Below are 20,778 nucleotides of genomic sequence, written 5' to 3'. Positions count from 1 at the left end.
GTGGTATGTGATCCAAAATTGAGACCTGGAAGATTTTTATTTTTTTAGAAAAGGATCAACTTGACGTGATCATTTGGTAGCAGTGCCTCCTTGCTATGTGACCTTGGGTAAATTGCTTAATTTTATTTTGATTTAACTTCCTCACATGTGAAATGGGGATAATAGTATCTAGCTTGTATATGGGTGTTGTGAGGAGTAATAAGTGATATATATGAAGCACTTGGGACAGTGCCCAGCACACAGTAAGTGCAGTAAGTACTATACAGTGTTATAATACCATCAGATAAATTATAAGTTAAATTGGCATATGTATACTGGCCTGGGAACCAAAGTCTTCTATGTAAGGTTGGGTCTGTCTGAAAATGCATTTCTGTCCAAGTTCAGAACTGATTCACAGATAAACTTCTGGAACGTAATACGCCCATTGGTATATTGGCAGTTATCCCCAACATAGGAAAGGCTAATAATGAGTTAAATTATAGTATTTCTCAAGGAAATAGGGGGACATCTCTTTGCCTTTTATCCTCTGCCTGTTTTATTCCCTGTCTTCTTTGTAGCGGGAACATCTGTTTGAAAATGAGAAAGCACTTGGTTTTCCTTTTTATAAAATTTTGGTTATATATTTTTAAATAATATTAAAGGAATCCCTGAAAATTCTTGAAGAAATATTGCCCTAGAGATTTTTCATTTACTTTTTTGATATAAACACCATTTAAATGGTAGCAGTAATAAAATATTAAACTTTGTTCTTTGTCTTTTATTGATATTTTTATGTTAAGAATTTTCTATTTTGTGTCTTAGATTGATTTTTATTTAAGAATGTCCCATTTCTTGGCTTTTAGTCAGCTTGTTAAACAAATTTTCTATCATTTTATGATTCATTTTATCATTTCTCGTCAAAAGCCAAGTCTGTTAACAAAATTACAGTTGTAATAACCATGGAAAATGCTGCCCTGTACCTCAGATTCCAAGCAGTGGAGTGGGTGTTTCCCTCACACATGCTTCTCTGTTTTTCTTCCAGGTTTGTAAGGAGATAGATAGCCTTGTCCCCAAAAGGCAAGAACTAACACTTATCGTCTGTTTTTACAGTTTCATTGTTTTAGGCCTGGAAGACATTTTTGTTTTCAACAGAGCATTAAGAAGTCTTCCTAAGATTCTTAACAGTCTTATTAGGGGTGACAGAAAGCCATTTTAGGACAGGAACAGAAAAAGGGATAATTGCCAAGGGACTTAGTGGGGGAGGAAAAGAATTCACTTAGAAGAGAGTTGGCTACCAGGTGTGGGAAGAGAGTAGAATGGAGAGTGAAGGTAGGGTGCTAGAATTCTGGAAAGAAATACCTCTTCTCTACTGGTTTGCTCTGACTAGACTGTTCAGAATTCTCTTAAGCGCTACAACCTTTGACTCATTTCCTTAAAAAAGTGTGTTCAAGATGGTTGTGTTTTATCTGTGAAATTTTGCCCCCTTTAACATGAATCAGAGATGTCTAGGTGACCAGGTGTTATAATGTGCCAATTCAGAGATTCTTTTCCGATTTAGTGAAGACAGACATTTTTTTCCCCTTCTTTCTGCATGTTTATTTCTAGAACATGTTTAACACTGCTTTTTTAAAATAATTGTTCTTCAAGTAATATTTTAAAGAATATTTATTTTAAATATTTATATTATTAAAATTTTAGAAGCTAGGAGATGAAAAAACAATCTTAATTGTATAGAGGTGGGTCCCTTTCAGACCTTTATTCTAATTTTATATTATCTAATGCTGCAGTGAATATATTTATACTTGTGCCTTTTTCATAGTTTAAAAAAATTTGTCTAAAATAAATGCTTGTATTAGAATAAGTTGCCAGAAATGGAATTAACTTGGTTGAAACTGTTTTATGGCTTCTTATATTGATAAATGTATATGGGCAAAACACTTTCTAAAAGGATCGTACAGGTATATCTTGTAACCAACAATATATTGCATATCCAGTTTATCTGTGCAGTTTCCATCAGTGGCTGTTATAAAATTTTACATTCCTAAATGAAAGATATCAGTACAGTAATTTCTACTTCTTATTACCAGAGTTAAATATTTTTCTGTATTTGTATATTTTTAATATCTTTTCCAGTAATTGCTGAAGTGTCTTATATTCTGTTGAATTTTCATATATTGGTGATGCAACAAAACCTGGAGTTGATGCTAGTAACTTGTTAGTTTTAGTTTTTTATCCTTAACCTTTTCAGTAGAAAATTTGATATCACTTAATTTCAAAAGTATTAAAAAATTATAGACTTTATATGGGCATATTACTGTGTAGTTACATCTCATATGCTATAGGTATAAAGGTCCTGGAAGTATTAATTTTTTTTTCTGATGATTTTTTTCCAGATTGAAGAAGGTATTGTTGTAATGGAAGATGATTCTCCAGTGGAAGCTGTGAACACACCTAATACTCCTCGAAACCTTGCTGCATGGAAAATTAGCATTCCATATGTAGACTTTTTTGAAGATACCTCCTCTGAAAGGAAGGAGAAAAAGGAGAGAATACCAGTGTTTTGTATTGATGTTGAAAGAAATGATAGAAGAGCAGGTATTAATATTATTAATGCATATAGCACTAATCAGGTATTAAAATGATTAAGACAGCATTTCTCCCCCTCCATTGTTGTGGGCTAATAATAATTGGTAAAAATATGATCAAACACAACTTTACAAGTTTTCTTTATGTTTTGCTGTCTTTTTTCTTTTGGTTATTTCATCCGTGTGTTACAGTCGAGACAGGGGTAAACAGCATCTATAGCAGGATAAATATTCGCCACCCTGGGCTTTGTCCAAGAGAGTGGGCAGTCTGTATAAGCAAAAACACATCAAAGTTGTGCACATTTTGGGAATGATGAGCAGAAAAATAAAGTTGACCTCAGGAAGAAGGGACAGTCTGTGAGGAAAGAAGGAAAAAGTGGCAGGGTTAGGAAATGGTTTCGAGAGAGGAGTGACGAAGTGATAAGATGAAGGTCAGTGCTAATGATTCCCCTTATTTATTTTTCAAAAAGTATTAGGTGTTTGATTTTTCTCAGAAGCTGATCCTGTTTCATGCATAGGAACATAAAGTATAGGAATGGGGAAGGAAGAATGCTCAGAGTAGCTAGCAATGATATTCCCTATTGTAGTTAAATACCAGGCAGGATCTTGTTCTCTTCAGTTCTGAGTCACTGCTACTGGATTTTGCTGTAACTTCTGTTCGGTCTTGCTAGATGCTGTTCTATCTCAGCATTTTAATAAGTATACAGACAAACCTTTTTCGATATTAGAGTTTCATTTCAGTTTCAAACACAGTCACTTACGTCTTTTGTCTGCTGTTTCTGCTGATAGGAATTTTAAGTGTTAAAAAGAATTTGGAAAGGAATACCCTAGTTAACTTCTGGATTCAATTCTTTGCTGTGCCTAGTACTTAAAATCTGGCTTTTCTCTCAGTGTTCTTGGCTCTCAGAAAATTATTTAAAATGTTTGACTATTCAGATATAAATCCCTATCAATATAAATAAATTGCTTTTTATTGAGGTATAATTGACATACATTATTACATTAGTTTTAGGTACAATATAGTGATTCAATATAGTGATTTTAGGTACAATATAGTGATTCTGGATACACTGCAAAATGATCACCACAATAAGTCTGGTTACCGTCCTTCACCATACAAAGTTAATACAATATTATTGACTGTGTTCCCCATGCTGTACTTTATATCCCTATGACTTATTTATTTTATAACTGGAAGTTTGTACTACTTGATCACCTTCACCCATTTTGTCCTTCTCTGGCAGCCACCCATCTGATCTCTGTATGAGTCTGCATTTTGTTTTGGTTTGTTTGTTCTGTTTTTTAGATTCCTTGTATAAGTGAAATCATGTGCTATTTGTCTTTCTTTGACTTATTTCATTCAGCTTAATACCCTCAAGGTCCATCCATGTTGTTACAAATGGCAAGATTTCATTCTTTTTAAATGGCTGAGTAGTATTCCATTGTATACATATACCACATCTTCTCTATCCATTCATCTGTTGATGGACATTTAGGTTGTTTCCATGTCTTGTTTATTGCAAATAATGCTGCAGTGAATATAGGAGTGCATATATCTTTTCGAATTAGTGTTTTTTTGGATAGATACCCAGCAGTGGAATTGTTGGATGATATGGTAAATCTGTTTGTAATTTTTTGAGGAACTTCCATACTGTTTTCCATAGTGACTGCACCAATTTACATTCCCACCAGCAGTACACAAGGGTTCCCTTTTTACCACATCCTCATCAACACTTGTTATTTCTTGTCTTTTTCACAGTGGCCATTCTGACAGGTGTGAGGTGGTATCTCATTGTGGTTTTGATTTGCATTTCCCTGATGATTAGTGATGTTGAGCATCTTATCATGTGTCTGTTTAGCCATCTATATGTATTCTTTGGAAAAATGTCTATTCAGATCATCTGTCCATTTTTTAATAGGTGTTCTTGTTACTGAATTGTGTGAGTTCTTTATGTATATGGGATATCAAGCCCTTATTAGATATATGCTTTGCAAATACCTTCTCCCATTCAGTAGATTGCCTTTTTGTATTGTTGATGGTTTCCTTCACTGTGCAAAATCTTTTTGTTTGATGTAGTCCCATTTGTTTATTTTTGCTTTGTTTCCCTTGCCTTTAGAGTCAGATGAAAACAAAAAAATCACTAAAACCAATGTCAGGGAGCTTGCCACCTGTGTTTTCTTCTAGGAGTTTTATGGTTTTAAGTCTTTCATACAAATCTTTAATTTATTTTCAGTTAATTTTTTTACATGGTATAAGATAGTGGTCCAGTTTCATTCTTTTGCATGTAGCTGTTCAGTTTTCCCAACACCATTTATTAATTTTAATTTTAGTTTATAAGAATTTTTAAAAAATTTATTGATTAATTTTTGGCTGCATTGGGTCTTTGTTGCTGCACGCGGGCTTTCTCTAGTTGCAGCGAGCAGGGGCTACTCTTTGTTGCGGTGTGTGGGCTTCTCATTGTGGTGGCTTTTCTTGTTGTGGAGCACGGGCTCTAGGAGCTCAGGCTTCAGTAGTTGTGGTGCACAGGCTCAGTAGTTGTGGCTCGCAGGCTCTGGAGCGCAGGCTCAGTAGTTGTGGCACATGGGCTTAGTTGCTCCACTACATGTGGGATCTTCCCGGACCAGGGATCAAACCCATGTCCCCTGAATTGGCAGGCGGATTCTTAACCACTGAGCCACCAGGGAAGCCCTAATTTTATTTATTTATTTATTTATTTATTTGACCGCGCCGAATCTTAGTTGCGGCACACGGGATCTTCGCTGCTGTGTGTGGGATCTTCATTGCTGCCTGCTGGATCTTTAGTTGCAGCATGTGGGATCTTTAGTTGTGGCATGTGGGTTCTTAGTTGCTGCCTGTGGGCTCTAGTTCCCTGACCAGGGATCGAACCCAGGCCCCCTGCTTTGGGAGAGTGGAGTCTTAACCCCTGGACCACCAGGGATGTCCCTATTTTTATTTTAATTTTTAAAAATAAGTCACACTGGTGGCGCAGTGTTTAAGAATCTGCCTGCCAATGCAGGGGACATGGGTTCGATCCCTGGTCCAGGAAGATCCCACATGCCGCACAGCAACTAAGCCCATGCTCCACAATTACTGAGCCTGCGAGCCACAACTATTGAGCCTGTGCTCCACAACTACTGACGCCCGTGCACCTAGAGCCCATGCTGCACAACAAGAGAAGCCACTGCAATGAGAAGTCCACACATTGTAACGAAGAGTAGCCCCTCCTCAACACAGCTAGAGAAAGCCTGCGCACAGCAATGAAGATCCAATGCAGCCAAAAATAAATAAATAAAATAAACAAATTTAAAAAATAAAATAAGCCACCCAGTTTATGGTGTTTTGTTATAGCAGCCTGAGCAGACTAAGACGGTTACAGAAAGGTTGCAAAAAATAGTACAGAAAGTTGTCATACACCCTTTACCCAGCTTCCCCTTGTATTGACATCTTATAAAACCATAGTACAATGATTGAAACCAGGAAATTAGCATTGATGGGATATTCATTTGAATTTCACCAGTTTTCCCACTAATACCCTCTTTCTGGTTCAGGATCCAACCCAGGATCCCACACTGAATTTAGTCTTGTCTCCTTAGTCTCCTATGTTCTGTGATAGTTTCTCAGTCTTCCCTTGTCTTTAATGAACTTGACACTTTTTTAAAGAGTCCTGACTAGTTATTTGTAGAAAACACTTGAGTTTGTTCCTCCACTTGAGTTTGCTGCTCAACAATGTTTACTTATTAAAGGACAGAAGAGGCTCTCCTTTCCCCACTGTATATTCTTGCCTCCATTGTCATAAATTAATTGACCATATATGTGTGGGTTTATTTCTGGGCTCTCTCTTCTGTTCCATTGATCTATGTGTCTGTTTTTATGCCAGTACCATACTTGTTTGATTATTATAGGTTTGTAGTACAGTTTAAAATCAGGGAGCATGATACCTCTAGCTTTGTTCTTTTTTCTCAAGATTGTTTTGGCTAATCAAAACTACAATGAGGTGTCACCTCACACCAATCAGAATGGCTATCATCAAAAAATCTACAAACAATAAATGCTGGAGAAGGTGTGGAGAAAAGGGAACCGTCTTGCACTGTTGGTGGGAATGTAAATTGATACAGTCATTTGGAGAACAGTATCGAGGTTCCTTAAAAAACTAAAAATGGAACTACCATATGACCCAGCAATCCCACTACTGGGCATATACCCTGAGAAAACCATAATTCAAAAAGTGTCATGTACCACAATGATCATTGCAGCTCTATTTACAATAGCCAGGACATGGAAGCAACCTAAGTGTCCATCGACAGATGAATGGATAAAGAAGATGTGGCACATATATACAATGGAATATTACTCAGCCATAAAAAGAAATGAAATTGAGTTATTTGTAGTGAGGTGGATGGACCTAGAGTCTGTCATACAGAGTGAAGTAAATAAGAAAGAGAAAAACAAGTACCATATGCTAACACATACATATATGGAATCTAAAAAACAAACAAACAAAAAACACTGGTTATGAAGAACCTAGGGGCAGGACAGGGATAAAGACGCGGAAGTAGAGAATGGACTTGAGGACACGGGGAGGGGGAAGGGTAAGCTGGGACGAAGTGAGAGAGTGGCATGGACATATACACACTACCAAATGTAAAATAGATAGCTAGTAGGAAGCAGCCGCATAGCACAGGGAGATCACCTCAGTGCTTTTGACCACCTAGAGGGGTGGGATAGGGAGGGTGGGAGGGAGATGCAAGAGGGAGGAGATATGGGGATATATGTATATGTATAGCTGATTCACTTTGTTATAAAGCAGAAACTAACACACCATTGTAAAGCAATTATACTCCAATAAAAGTGTTAAAAAAACAATAGACATAGGGATAGTCAAAAAAAAAAAAGAACTAGAACTTGAAGGTTTGGAAAATTCTCAGACTATCCATATATCATGCTCTGGAAAAAAGCCAAGGGTGTGGCTGAACAATGGTTTGCTGAAGAGATCAGGCATGTGACTCATGGATCAATCATCTCAGCAGAAGCCAGGAATAGAGCTGTGGCTATCCAGGAAAGATCTGTGGAGGACCCTGTTATTTGGAACTCTCTGGGCTTCTTGGACCTGGATGTCTGTTTCCTTCCCCAGGTTAAGGAAGTTTTCAGCCATTATTTCTTCAGATAACTTTTCTGCCCCTTTTTCTCTTCTCCTTTTGGGACCCCTATAATGCGAGTGTTATTTCACTTGATATTATCCTATAGGTCCCATAAGTTATCTTCTTTTTTTTTTTTTTTTTTTGTGGTACACGGGCCTCTCCCGTTGCGGAGCATGGGCTCCGGACGTGCAGGCTCAGCGACCATGGCTCATGGGCCCAGCTGCTCCGCGGCATGTGGGATCTTCCCGGACCGTGTCCCCTGCATCGGCAGGCAGACTCTCAACCACTGCGCCACCAGGGAAGCCCTATTTCCTCATTTTACTTGACTCTGTGCTTCTTTCTGTGTATTAGGGGAAACAGCTACCTCTCTCAGTCTTGAAGAGTGGCCTGTGTAGGTGATGAGCCCTCTAATTCAACCTTGCCCTAGGTCTTCTTTGTCTTTTGAACCTTTGTGATTGTCTAAACTGCCTGATTTATTCTTGATATATGCCTGTTATGGAGCATGTGCCAAGACCTATTAGTGTTCCAAGGGGAGGAATCCCGTTTATCGCCTCGTTTCATGCTGATGGGAAGCCAGACACTTAGGCAGCAGCCTTTAAAGTAGGCAGATATATACAGTCCTGCAGGGCCACAGTCAGAATCCCTACCTGCCTCCATTCCAGGAGATCTGTAGGTGTCCTCAGGGTGTATAGCTGCTTAGACGAGTGTATGAGCTCCTGAGAGTTCTTATTGAGCTGTAGTGAGGCCAAGGGGGTGTGCAGGGATGGTGTCTCCCTGCTTACGTTCTCTGGGTGCTCTTCCTTAACTCCTAGATGTGTGGAAAATCTGAAGCCTGTCCCTCAGGCTGAAGCTCCAAGCTAAGTAAATAGGCCTTTTTCACAGGAAGACTGGGGGTTTATTTAGTGTGCTGTCTGTGTAGTCCCTGGGGGGCGGTGTGCCTTTCCAGGAACTGTCTTTCCAACTGGTACAGTCCCGTGGAGCTCAGTATTGCCAGCTCCCTTAGCCACCAGGGCCAAGTGATCAAGGGGTGTCCCCTGTGTGGATTGCACACACCTGCTGGCTTCAGCAAGGCAGCTGGTGAGTGTAGGGGGCAGGGCATGCTGGCCAGTGTCAGAAAGGCTGCCTGTGCTTGCAGCTCTCAGCAGTGCAGTGGGAGAGTGCCTTGCCTATGTGAGTGAGCTGGCTTTAGGCGGGGAGAGGAAGAATGCTGCAGCTGCTCGTGCTTGCCAGTCACAGCCCGGGAGCCAGGGAGCGCTGCAACCACTCTGGCTTCAGCAAGGCAGTGGGTTAGTGCTGCAACCACTTACCCCTGCCTATCCAAGCAAGGCTGGGGGGTGCCATTTCCAAGCTTGTCTGCCTGTGCTAGCAGGGTAGGTGGGGAGACAGTAATGGCATCTGCCCCTGCCTGCATCTTGGGAGAGTTTCAGCTGTCCCCTGCCCCTCCAGCATGCTTTTAGATTAGCAAACGAGTTTTCTTACATGTAGTCTAGGCACTTTATTTTCTTTTCTTTTTTTTTTTTTGGTACGCGGGCCTCTGACTGCTGTGGCCTCTCCGGTTGCGGAGCACAGGCTCCGGACGCGCAGGCTCAGTGGCCATGGCTCATGGGCACAGCTGCTCCGCGGCATGTGGGATCTTCCCGCACTGGGGCACGAACCCGCGTCCCCTGCATCGGCAGATGGACTCCCAACCACTGCGCCACCAGGGAAGCCCAAGGCACTTTCTTTTCTTTTTTTTATTGGCTGCACTGTGCAGCTTGTGGGATCTTAGTTCCCTGACCAGGGATCGAACCTATGCCCACTGCAGTGGAAGTGTGGAGTCATAACCACTGGACCTCCAGGGAATTCCCAAGAAATAATAAATTATTAAGACTGGAATAATTTCCAGCTTTGTATACTTAATGTTATAAATAGTGCATTCTTTTAGTAGTAGTTTGTAAAATTGTTTATTTCTCAGTGTGTATTCATTCATTTTGCAGTTGGGCATGAGCCTGAACATTGGTCTGTCTATAGAAGATACCTTGAATTCTATGTACTTGAGTCAAAACTAACAGAATTTCATGGTATGTTGTCCTTTTTGTATAAAACATTACATTTCAGCATTAGCTTTCTTGAAAGCTGTTGAACCAGCTTTCTGAAATTACTTTCTAATTTTAAGTAACTGTACTAAGGAAATGTAACAGTGACACTTGTGTACACTACTAGTGATGATAGGAATGTACTGTTTTTATCTCATTTCTGCTTATTTATATTTTTTAAGTTTTTACAATGCAAATTTATTGCTTTTGAAGCAATAATGATATTAAAATTTAAAAGACAGTGGCAGAGAATTTAAACCAGGCATTTGAGTTGCTCTTTTCTTTTGCCATCATCGTCTGTGGTAAACATGTTTCTATGTAACATGACAAATGTTTTGATTTAGCTCTTAGATTTCGATATGGAAAAAAAACCTTGTAGTTGTGTGTTTCTTTTAAGGGTAGATCAATCAGAAAAGCAGAGCACTCTTTTCAGTCTTCCTCTCACCTCTCAGTCTCTCTTATCTGTCCATTTATTTTAGTTAATATTAGGTTTATAGTCATGAAGTATTTCTAGTCATTTTGTATGTAAATTGCTGAGCTTGAATTGTGTATTCTGAATCTTTTGATTTTAGAAAAGTTCTGTGGAGTGTCCCCTGATCCAAATTCAGGTTGGTTTTGAATTGTAAAGGGCAGGAAAACTTCTCTACTCTGCTATAAGAACGAAGCCCACAATAAGGAGATTATAGAAAGATAAAAAATACAAGGTCCCACAAATCTACTTTTTTGTCTAGATTTTGAGTTTGTACTTGTCCTTAAATGGTTTTCTCTTTGCCTTTGCCAGTCTGGTACAATGCCATCCTTGTCTTGGTCTTTCTCTGAGACTTTTCCTTTTGATTTAGAGTTGAGAAAAGATCATTTATCTCCGTAATTTAAAATCCTGGAGCAATCAAAGTTGGTTGGATTCCCAACAATATTTTTCCTTTTTGGTACTAAAATGTCCAGGGTTGGCCCTGTCTGAGAAAACATGTCCATGGTTTTTAAATTTTGTTTTTAAGCTTATATAGCATTGGCAAAATGCTGCCATTTTCTCCGTGAGAGAGTAGGTATTTCTTCAGTAAGATTTTGTCTAATAGAATCCCACCAATTTCAAAATAATCTCATGATAAGTTTTTGAAGCTTTTTTACTAGTATAGAAGGCTAAATAAATCTGTGTCAATGAAGGGTGGTGATATTTTGGATATCAGTAGAGTCAAGTTCTTTGGTCTGGTCTTCTGACTTTTGAAGCTCTCTGATTTTGTCAAAATTATATAAAGGATAATGCCACATCTCTACAAGGCAGCACTGGGAATCTGAAGTTGCCATAGTAAATTATAAATTAGGTTTAAAAAATAATAGCAGAACACAGTAATAACTTTCATATATATTAATTTCAGGTACATTTCCTGATGCCCAGCTTCCTTCCAAGAGGATCATTGGCCCAAAAAATTATGAGTTCTTAAAGTCTAAGAGAGAAGAGTTTCAGGAGTATCTACAGGTACAGCTCCAACTTAATTTAAAACATCCTCTAATTTGTCTCTTTTTCTCTTGTACATACATATGTGCTGTGTCTTACAATACCTGTCAATGTGGATTTCTAGAATCCTTTATTAAAAAAATTTTTTCCCATGTGGAAATGAGTTATTGTCAAGAGTACTTTTTAAAAGAAATTTGATAACCAGTGAAATACCATATATTTTCTCGGAGGAAAAAATGTCTTGTATTGGGCATAGTTTAAAACTTTTGATGTGGGAAGTTAGAGAGAGAAAAAGAGAGTGAGAGAGAGAGGAAGAAAAAACTTTTGATGTAAAACATTAAATGCATTCTAAGAATACTGGGTTTTTTTTTTTTTTTTTCTTATTTTTTGTTTGATTTTGTGTTTAGCACTTTCTGAACTCTGGGATTTTTCCCTCCTGTTTTATTAATTGTTATTTTTTTTTTGCAACTGTACATTTTTTTTTAATTACTTGGGATCTCCTGACTCTACCACCATTCACCACTTGGAATTGAATTCCGTTTTTCTCAGTGTGTGCACATTGTGTTGTGTAAACAATGTAATTGCTATTTCCATTGTTGGTGCAGTCTGCTTAAAAGTTACCTACTTGAGGCTCTTCTAAAATTAATGACCATTTTTCTTTAATCAAGTAACTAAGATCAAAAACTGGATAATTTTATTTGTTTTATTTTTTAAAAATCTCCTGGACTTCCCTGGTGGTGCACTGGTTAAGAATCTGCCTGCCAGTGCAGGGGACACGGGTTTGATCCCTCGTCTGGGAAGATCCCACATGCCGTGGAGCAACTAAGCCCACGTGCCACAACTACTGAGCCCACGTGCCACAACTACTAAAACCTGCATGCCTAGAGCCCGTGCTCCGCAACAAGAGAAGCAACCACAATGAGAAGCCTGTGCTCTGCAATGAAGAGTAGCCCCTGCTTGCCACAACTAGAGGAAACCTGTGCACAGCAACGAAGACCCAACACAGCCAAAAATAAAAAAATAAATTTAAAAAATTTAAAATCTCCTTTATTTGGACATGGAATTTTGTAGTTTTAATTAAGTGTTAATTCAGTTAAATTTGGATGCCTTTTAGCCAACAATAAGTACTTTTTAAATTAAAAATATTCAACAGTGTAAAGGGGTGTTTACATTATATTTTCTGTATTTGAGCCAATGAATACCTCAACCCAGAAGGTATTTTTTTCATAACTTTTTGGTGATATGAAAATTGAAATATGATATAAACATTAACTATTGCAAGGATATTTGAACACAGCGTATGCTAGTGTTAACCTGTGGTTTTGTTGATATCATTAAACCCATTATTTGAACCGACTAATTCTAAGAACTAGAGAACCTCATTCTAGAAGAAATATTTTTTGGTAATATGGAGTTAAATGTTGCAGTACTGGTATTTCATTTTAACTCTTTCATAGTTACAAAACTGAATATTAGGTAAGACTGGGTTAAATCTCACTTTAAGACTTCAGTTTGTCTTGTAAGAAGAAATAGTGTTGCGAGCAGATCAGGCAACAGAGTCTCCAAGTTATTTCACATTTCCACGTTTAGTTCTCTGCAAAACCCTTTATACCAGCTTCCTTTAATTATCAAGATAGATGTATGATATTGTAATACTTATTTTATAGTTGAGAAACTGAGAAATAATATTAGCTAATGTTTAATCTTCCTTCCTGTGTATCAGGTACTGTGCCTCATCTAACAATACTGTAAGTAGGTAGTGTTATCTTCATTCTACACATCAGGAAACTGACTCTTAGGCAATATATGAACTTTTCTAGGGACAGCTAGCTAGCAAATGTAAGAGCAGAATTCAAACCCATTCATGTGTGACTATAGAGGTCTTACCCTCTTATATGATGCTATTCTTTCTATAAATGTGCTTTGTTATTATTCTGAATATGAAATAGCCTTTGAGGATTTAAAATTGTTTTCTTGGTTAAAAAAATCATTTTAATGTAGTTTTCATCACTCTTCTAGATTGTTAAAACTGTTTTCTCCCCCCCTTTTTTTCTGTTTTTGTTCATCAAGAAACTTCTGCAGCATCCAGAATTGAGTAATAGTCAACTTCTGGCAGATTTTCTCTCCCCCAATGGTGGGGAAACACAATTTCTTGATAAGATACTACCAGACGTAAATCTTGGTAAGTCAATTTAAATAATCATATAGAAGAAGATAAACTGAAAAGAAAAGAGGCAGTATTTTCAGATTAATTTAGAAAAATAATTTATAGAGTGAAGCCATGTATCAAAACTCTGAAGGACTTCTTATATACTGTTAATGGGAATATAAATTTGAAAACCACTTGTAACTTTAACGGAGTATAATCTATAAAAATATTGAATCACTGTGTTGTACACCTGCAAGTAATATAATATTGTAAATCAACTATACTTCAATTAAGAAAAAAAGGAAAACCACTTGGAAAAACAGTTTGGTGTAAAACTGAATGACCCAGCAGTTCCTCTCTGAGATATACACTCTAGAGAATCTTGTATTCATATTTAACAATGTTCTTAGCAGCATTGCTTATAGTAGCCTAAACTGGAAATAATGCAGATGTTCATCAGCAATAGAGTAGACATAAATTATAGTAGTTTCACAAAATGAATACTTAGAGCAATGCATACCCATGGCATGTAGCTGCTTGGAACAGTGTTGATAATCTTAAAAACATGATGTTGAATGAAAGAAGCAAGAGGCAGAAGAATGTATGCAGCATGATTCCTTTTATATAAAGTTCAGTATAGACTAAGCAATAAGATAAGCTGGAAAAGTTTGAATAAAATTGTTAAATATCATAATGGAAGAGAAGCAGTATTTCTAAATATATTTTATATAATGTCATCTTAAGTATATATAGAACTAAATGAATAAATATTACAAGTGGGCATTTGGCTTTTATCTGTATCTCTACAATTTTTTTTTGTTTTTGCGGTACGCGGGCCTCTCACTGTTGTGGCCTCTCCCGTTGTGGAGCACAGGCTCCGGACACGCAGGCTCAGCGGCCATGGCTCATGGGCCCAGCCGCTCCACGTCATGTGGGATCCTCCCGGACCGGGGCGTGAACCCGTGTCCCCTGCATCGGCAGGCAGACTCTCAACCACTGCTCCACCAGGGAAGCCCTCTCCAAATTAATACATATAGTTGAGCCAGAATATTTCGTGTGTGTCTTATCGAGGGAAAATGTGAGAACATTTTGTATTTGGTTATACGTAATGTTTAGGAGATAGAATTGGGTAGACCTGGTTACTGACTAGGTTTGACTGAAGAAGAAATGATCAAAAAATAATAAAATTTTAAAAAATATTTCAGATGTGGAAAACACAATATATTGGCTTCAAAATGTTTAAAAAGGCAGAATTAAAATGAATAAACATTTAATCAAGTCTCCAAAATAAAAAAAAATGATGATCCAGGTTTCTGTTTATACAACTGGATGAATGCTGTTACTTGCTGAGATACGGAATAAATTTAGAGTAGTTCTGAACTTGTTGAGTTTATAGAATCCAGTTGAGGAAGTTTTATAAGGTAGGAGAGGCCAGGAGAGAGGCACAGAATAGAGATTTGTATGTTATTTGAAATCAGATTGAGCAAAACATTTGGCTCAGGAAGAGCATGTAGAAGAGAGAAGCACAGGATGCAACACTGTAGTTCAAAGAACTTGGGAAATTCTGAGGTGGGAGGAGTAATTTATGGGGGTACCAAAGGAGAAATTTATGGGGGTACCAAAGGAGAAATAGGAGAAATAGGAGAAATAGCCTGGTGAGAGGGTTTTTGCCTTTTGCTATTGCCATTAGAGTCTACTTTTTTCTAAACCGGACTGAAAGAAATTTAAATTATATTAATCAACTTTGACTGATTTTTACAGTCATTTCTGAATGCTTGAGAAAATCTCGTGATGTTTGATATTTTATAGTAAAGGAACCTGGAGATACGATCAAGAGAAAATTCTGGCAAACAGGATTAGAATATATATTCTTAATCTAAAGCTGAGAATGCAAACTATTCAAATAGCCAATTTAAATAGTGTAGCAACTTTTAGAGCTTCTTTTTCCTTTTGACTAACTTTTGCATACTTTTAGATATCTTTATATATTCACCATTGCTTAAAATGTTTTGAAAACATTTCAATGGAAAATTTCAAATATACACAAAAGTAGAGAGATTTGTATAGTGAACTCCTTATCCCTTCAATAGTTATTGACACTTGGCTTGTTCCAGCCCTTCACCTGCCTCTCACCCCACTGGATTACTTTAAAGTATCCCAAATGTTGTATCTATAAATAGTTAAGACTACCTGATTTATTGTAGATTTTTGTTAAGCGTGAAATGCTCAATTATAAATTTTTTTTTTACCATTTTGCTTTTTACTTGGCTGTTTAGTGTTTTAAATTACCTAGTAAAGTATTTATATGAGCAGTTATGAGGTATATTATGCCTTGTTAAAATTAATATTTTACTTTTAATTGCAGGGAAAATTATAAAGTCTGTTCCTGGAAAACTAATAAAAGAGGTGAATGACTGATTTATGTGTATTCTATAAAATGATAGTTATAAGCATATTTAAATAGCAATAAATTTTAATGGGTTATATGATAATGAAAATCATAATCTTGATTTTTGTACCATGATCTCCACAGAAAGGTCAGCATTTGGAACCCTTCATCATGAATTTCATTAATTCTTGTGAATCTCCAAAGCCTAAACCAAGTAAACCAGAACTGACCATTCTCAGCCCTACTTCAGAAAATAATAAGAAGGTACTGTGCATTGCCTCAGAGAGCCATTAAGTTTGAAGCTGTCCTACTTGAGATGACTTTTCCATTATAGGGAGAATCCTGTGTTAATGAAATGGATGGGACTTTATATTTTCCTTATGTGGAAATTAATTGTACAGTATAAGGAGTATATGTAGTTGCTTCGTTCTTTGCTTTAAACGGGGTGGGTTTTTTTTTTCCTCTTTTTATAAATTTATTTTATTTGTTTATTTATTTGTGGCTCTGTTGGGTCTTCATTGCTGTGCACAGGCTTTCTGTAGTTGGAACGATCTGGGGCTACTCTTCATTGTGGTGTGTGGTCTTCTCACTGTGGTGGCTTCTCTTGTTGCGGAGCACGGGCTCTAGAGCACAGGCTCAGTAGTTGTGGTGCACGGGCTTAGTTGCTCCACGGCATGTGGGATCTTCCCGGCATGTGGGATCTTCCCGGACCAGGGTTCGAACCCGTGTCCCCTGCATTGGCAGATAGATTCTTAACCACTGTGCCACCAGGGAAGCCTGGGGTAAGTGATTCTTTAGAAACCATATTCGTAAACTATCATTCTGTATTTTGGGGAATTTTTAAAAGTGGTTTTCTTAAGCTGTAAATCACCAACTTCCAGTAATCAAGGAATTAATTGCTATAATATATTTATTTGCTGGTATTATATAATTTTAATGGCTTATAAAATATTTCATCGATTCATTGAACAAATACTTTATTGTGTGCCTGCTATGGAGAGGCACTTTATCTTATAAAGATAAATTACCTGTCTGCAAGAAGCTTAGTTCAGTGCCAGAGTAGGACCCAGTATGGGGAGCTATGTGAGCCCAAAAAAAAACCCTTCATTTTGTTTATCACTATAAAGGGTATCTTTAATTTTTTTCACTTTATAGGTTTATTGTTGGTAAACAGTAATACAGTTGATGGTTGTGTATTAATTTTTAATTCAATAATCTTGCTAGACTTATATTAATTTTAGTAACGTATCCATTAATTCTTTTAGATTTACACATGCAAATGATGGCAGTTTTCTTTCATTCGTGGCTAGGACCTGCTATACAAAGGGAATGGTTGCAGTGTTTCACCATTAAATAATAAATAGTGTAGCTTTTTTTGTAGAAATCCTTTATGAGGTTAAGGAAATTTAAGTCCATGTTTATGGGTGTACTTAGCCTATAATTTTTCTTTCTCATTGTATCCTTGTCAGGTTTTGGTATTAAGGTTATATTAATCTTTTTCTATTTGCTGGTAGAATTATAATTGGAATTATTAGTGCTTTAAATAAGTGATTACCTGTTAATAGTCATTTAGGCCTCAAGTTTTGTTTGTGGGAAGTTTTTTTTTTTTACAACCAATTTAATTTCTTTTATGATTATAATATTCTTCAGGTTTATTACTTCATGAGTCAGATTTTGATAGGTTATGTTTTTAAAAAAATTCTCAAAATTTTGGCCTGAAGTTGTCAATAATATCCGTTTTTCTTTTTGTTTTCTCTGACATCTATAATTATGTCCCCTTTTATTCCTGACATTTTTTGTCTTTTTCTTTCCTTTTCCTTTTTGATCAATCTTGCCAAAGCCTTTGTCCGTTTTATCATTTGGTTTTGTTGGTCTTTTCTATCAGTTAAAAAAAATTGTTTTAGATTTATTTATTTATTTATTTGGCCACACAGCGTGGCTTGCAGGATCTTAGTTCCCCGACCAGGGATCGAACCCAGGCCCTTGACAATGAAAGCACGGAATCCTAACCACTGGACCACCAGGGAATTCCCTATCAGTTTTTGTTTTTAGTTCCTTAATTTCTGCTATTTGATTATTATTAATGATAATAGACTCTTTTTTTTTGGCATACTTTTGGGGTAAGTAGGGCTGCGATTTAGTTGCATTTTAGCATTTTTGCTATAAGTAATTCTTCATATCTTGTTTTTGTCTCATATAGTAGGCCTTTCTGAGCTTTGACTATTATTGTCCAAATAAACTTTGCTTAAAGCTTAATGTTTACCTCTAAACATCCTTTAATTAAATAGTGATTTATAATCTTTAAATCATGTTAGAATTAAAATTAGCTGTTATTGATGTTTTTATGCATCTTTATGTAGATATGTTCATTTGCTCCTTTCGGTGTAAAAAATCAAAGAGGTTCTTTATAGATAATGAATTTTCTGTTATGTCTAAAATGAAAGTCGATTTTTATTTAATATTTTGGCCCCCCGCAAAATATTGTATTTTTTAATTCAATTTTGGGTGTAAATGTGGAATTTTGGGGGCAGACCTTAACCTCTGTGACATTGTAGGGTTTTTAAAAATATTCTCTTTTGATTGGACAAAGTTTAAACGCCTTTGCTCTGTATCACTTTACCCTTAGTAATTATTATCAGCAGGTATAATAAACTATATTTTTTTATTTCAACTTTTACTTTAGCTTTTCAATGATCTGTTTAAGAATAATGCAAACCGTGCTGAGAATACAGAAAGAAAGCAAAATCAGAATTATTTTATGGAAATGATGACTTTAGAAGGAGTCTATGATTACCTGATGTATGTAGGTAAGATATCTGTGGTTACTGTTAAAACCTGTTTCTCATCCATGTATTATATTTTTTCTGTGATGCAAATTAATGCTCTTGAGTATTGCCCCATTATAATCTTTTTTAATTGAAGGTACTTTTTAAAATAAGAATTCAATGTATATAATTGATCTTGAACATATTAAAGTTATTAGTGTTTACAAATAAAATATTGACCATTTGTATTTTTTGCATTGGAAAATGTTCAGATATCTATTTACCTTAATGAAGTGTTCTGTGTGATCCTTCTCAGGACGGGTGGTTTTCCAGGTTCCTGACTGGCTTCATCATCTCTTAATGGGAACTCGAATCCTCTTTAAAAACACCCTGGAAATGTACACTGATTACTATCTTCATTGTAAACTAGAACAGTTATTTCAGGAGCACCGTTTGGTTTCACTCATAACACTTCTCAGAGGTTTGTATTTTCTCATGTGTTTGTTTCATGTTTTGAGTACTCGTAAGGATTTTAATTAGACCTAAAAGAGCGAAAAGTCTTGCTTTTCTTTGTTTTATTAGTATTTCTACCATGAGGAAATACTTTGTATATAATAGGTGAAAATTCCAGCAAATGTTTCTTTTTGTCTCTTTTTAGATGCTGTATTTTGTGAAAACACTGAACCTCGCTCTCTCCAAGATAAGCAAAAACGAGCAAAACAGACTTTTGAAGAAATGATGAATTACATTCCAGGTAATGTAATATTTAAAAAGTAGTTTAATATAGATTAGCACTCTTTTGAGGTCATGATGTATAGTAATTATTGAGGCTAATTTTTACTGTGAGTTTTAATTTTAGAAGTAGTTACAGAAACCAATTAAAATTAACTCAATTGGTTAAATAAAATTTGGTTTTTATGATGTTAGCACTAAGAACTTTAAGGTAAGGCTGTTTCTGCTCACACAATAGTCGGATTCTTTCAATAACTTAGAATCAGACTGATCAAAGTGATAGGTTTGTGGGACGGTTGGAGTCCTGCTGCCCAAGCACTTCACCAGGAGAAGAGCTAAACTAGTGTGTGTGAGTGAAAGGTCAGAATTCATTCATTCATCCCAAGTTTGTTGAGCACGTTCCATGTGCCAGGCACTGTGCAGAGCGCAAGGGATATAAAAATCGTACTTGGGTAGCTCAGTCTGGCAGGAAGGTAGACATACAAATAAAACATACATGTGATTATAGAGCCATGTTCAAGTTACATAGTATCTCAAAGGAGGAGGGGGATCCCTTCTCTTATAAAGGAGGTAGGCTTGGGCCACTAAATGAATGAATGGTAGTAACCTCTTACTGAGATGGGAAACATGAGGAAAAAACGTCAAGAGGTCAAAGCAGAGGATATTTAGTTTAGGACATTTTGAATGTGAAGTGCCTATACATTATTCAGGAGGAAATGTCTAGTAAGCAATTAAATATCCAGGTTTGGAAATTGGAGGAATGATGATATAGGATAAATATATGGGAGTCATGTGTGAGTGGGTAATAATGCCCAGGGAGAAAATATAGAGTAAGAATGGAAAGTACCTTAGAGAATTCTCATCATTGAAAAATGAGTCTCAGAATGAGCCTGCTGCTCTGTGAAGACAGTTAAGTTAAATCCCTGGTCTGAATGTGAAAGTGAACCACAGCTGTTTTTGAGTGAATCGTCTCTAGGTATATAATGAAGTAATTTCTTACTTCTTTTGTATTATAGTGACCTTTAGCATTTACAGTTTTAATAACAGTCTTAGTTTTAACAACATGGAAAGCCAGTGAATGTAATAATTTCTTATTTTGCTCAGGCACGAATTTGAATCACATCTACTTCAAGACTTCATTTGGGAAGAAGTAATTTAGCTACTGAGGAAGCTTAGCCTGCTTTCTGTTGTCCTCTACTCATTTCTTCCTTAGTAATGAAGAATCTGAAAGGATCGTTTATTTTTGTCCATTATGCTTCATGCATATTAATTGGGAAATTCTGTGTAGTATTGGTGAATTAAAGGATTCACAAAGACGCATAAATATCAAGGATCTACTAAACTTATTACAAATTGAATTTGGCTTTTGCCTCTCAGGGTTAGATTTACCTTATAAAAGCAAACATAAAATGAGCATTTTCTATGAACAGCATTAAGAGTTTCATTATGATCAGAGTGGAAAGGACAAATATTTGAGCACCTTGTTTACTTAAAAATAATTTTCTTTTCCTG

General features: G+C 36.5%; 1 protein-coding gene across 6 annotated transcripts in view; it reads left to right on the top strand.

Moving 5' to 3' along the window:
* Positions 1 to 20,778, top strand: part of SNX14 (sorting nexin 14) — a 68,862-nt gene that overhangs the window by 45,367 nt on the left and 2,717 nt on the right. For all 6 annotated transcript variants that reach the window (XM_030859435.2, XM_030859434.2, XM_030859432.2 and 3 more), the window contains 9 exons: positions 2,373 to 2,574; positions 9,680 to 9,763; positions 11,152 to 11,252; positions 13,302 to 13,413; positions 15,746 to 15,786; positions 15,914 to 16,033; positions 18,453 to 18,576; positions 18,851 to 19,015; positions 19,193 to 19,288. In XM_030859435.2, the coding sequence (XP_030715295.1) occupies positions 2,373 to 2,574; positions 9,680 to 9,763; positions 11,152 to 11,252; positions 13,302 to 13,413; positions 15,746 to 15,786; positions 15,914 to 16,033; positions 18,453 to 18,576; positions 18,851 to 19,015; positions 19,193 to 19,288 (1,045 nt within the window). The remainder of the gene's footprint in view (positions 1 to 2,372; positions 2,575 to 9,679; positions 9,764 to 11,151; positions 11,253 to 13,301; positions 13,414 to 15,745; positions 15,787 to 15,913; positions 16,034 to 18,452; positions 18,577 to 18,850; positions 19,016 to 19,192; positions 19,289 to 20,778) is intronic.

The sequence above is a fragment of the Globicephala melas genome, chromosome 14 (genome assembly GCF_963455315.2).
Source record: "Globicephala melas chromosome 14, mGloMel1.2, whole genome shotgun sequence".
NCBI classification, from domain to species: domain Eukaryota; kingdom Metazoa; phylum Chordata; class Mammalia; order Artiodactyla; family Delphinidae; genus Globicephala; species Globicephala melas.
The sequence above is the reverse complement of the archived record's forward strand: the minus strand, read 5'-3'. Positions and strand labels throughout refer to the sequence as shown.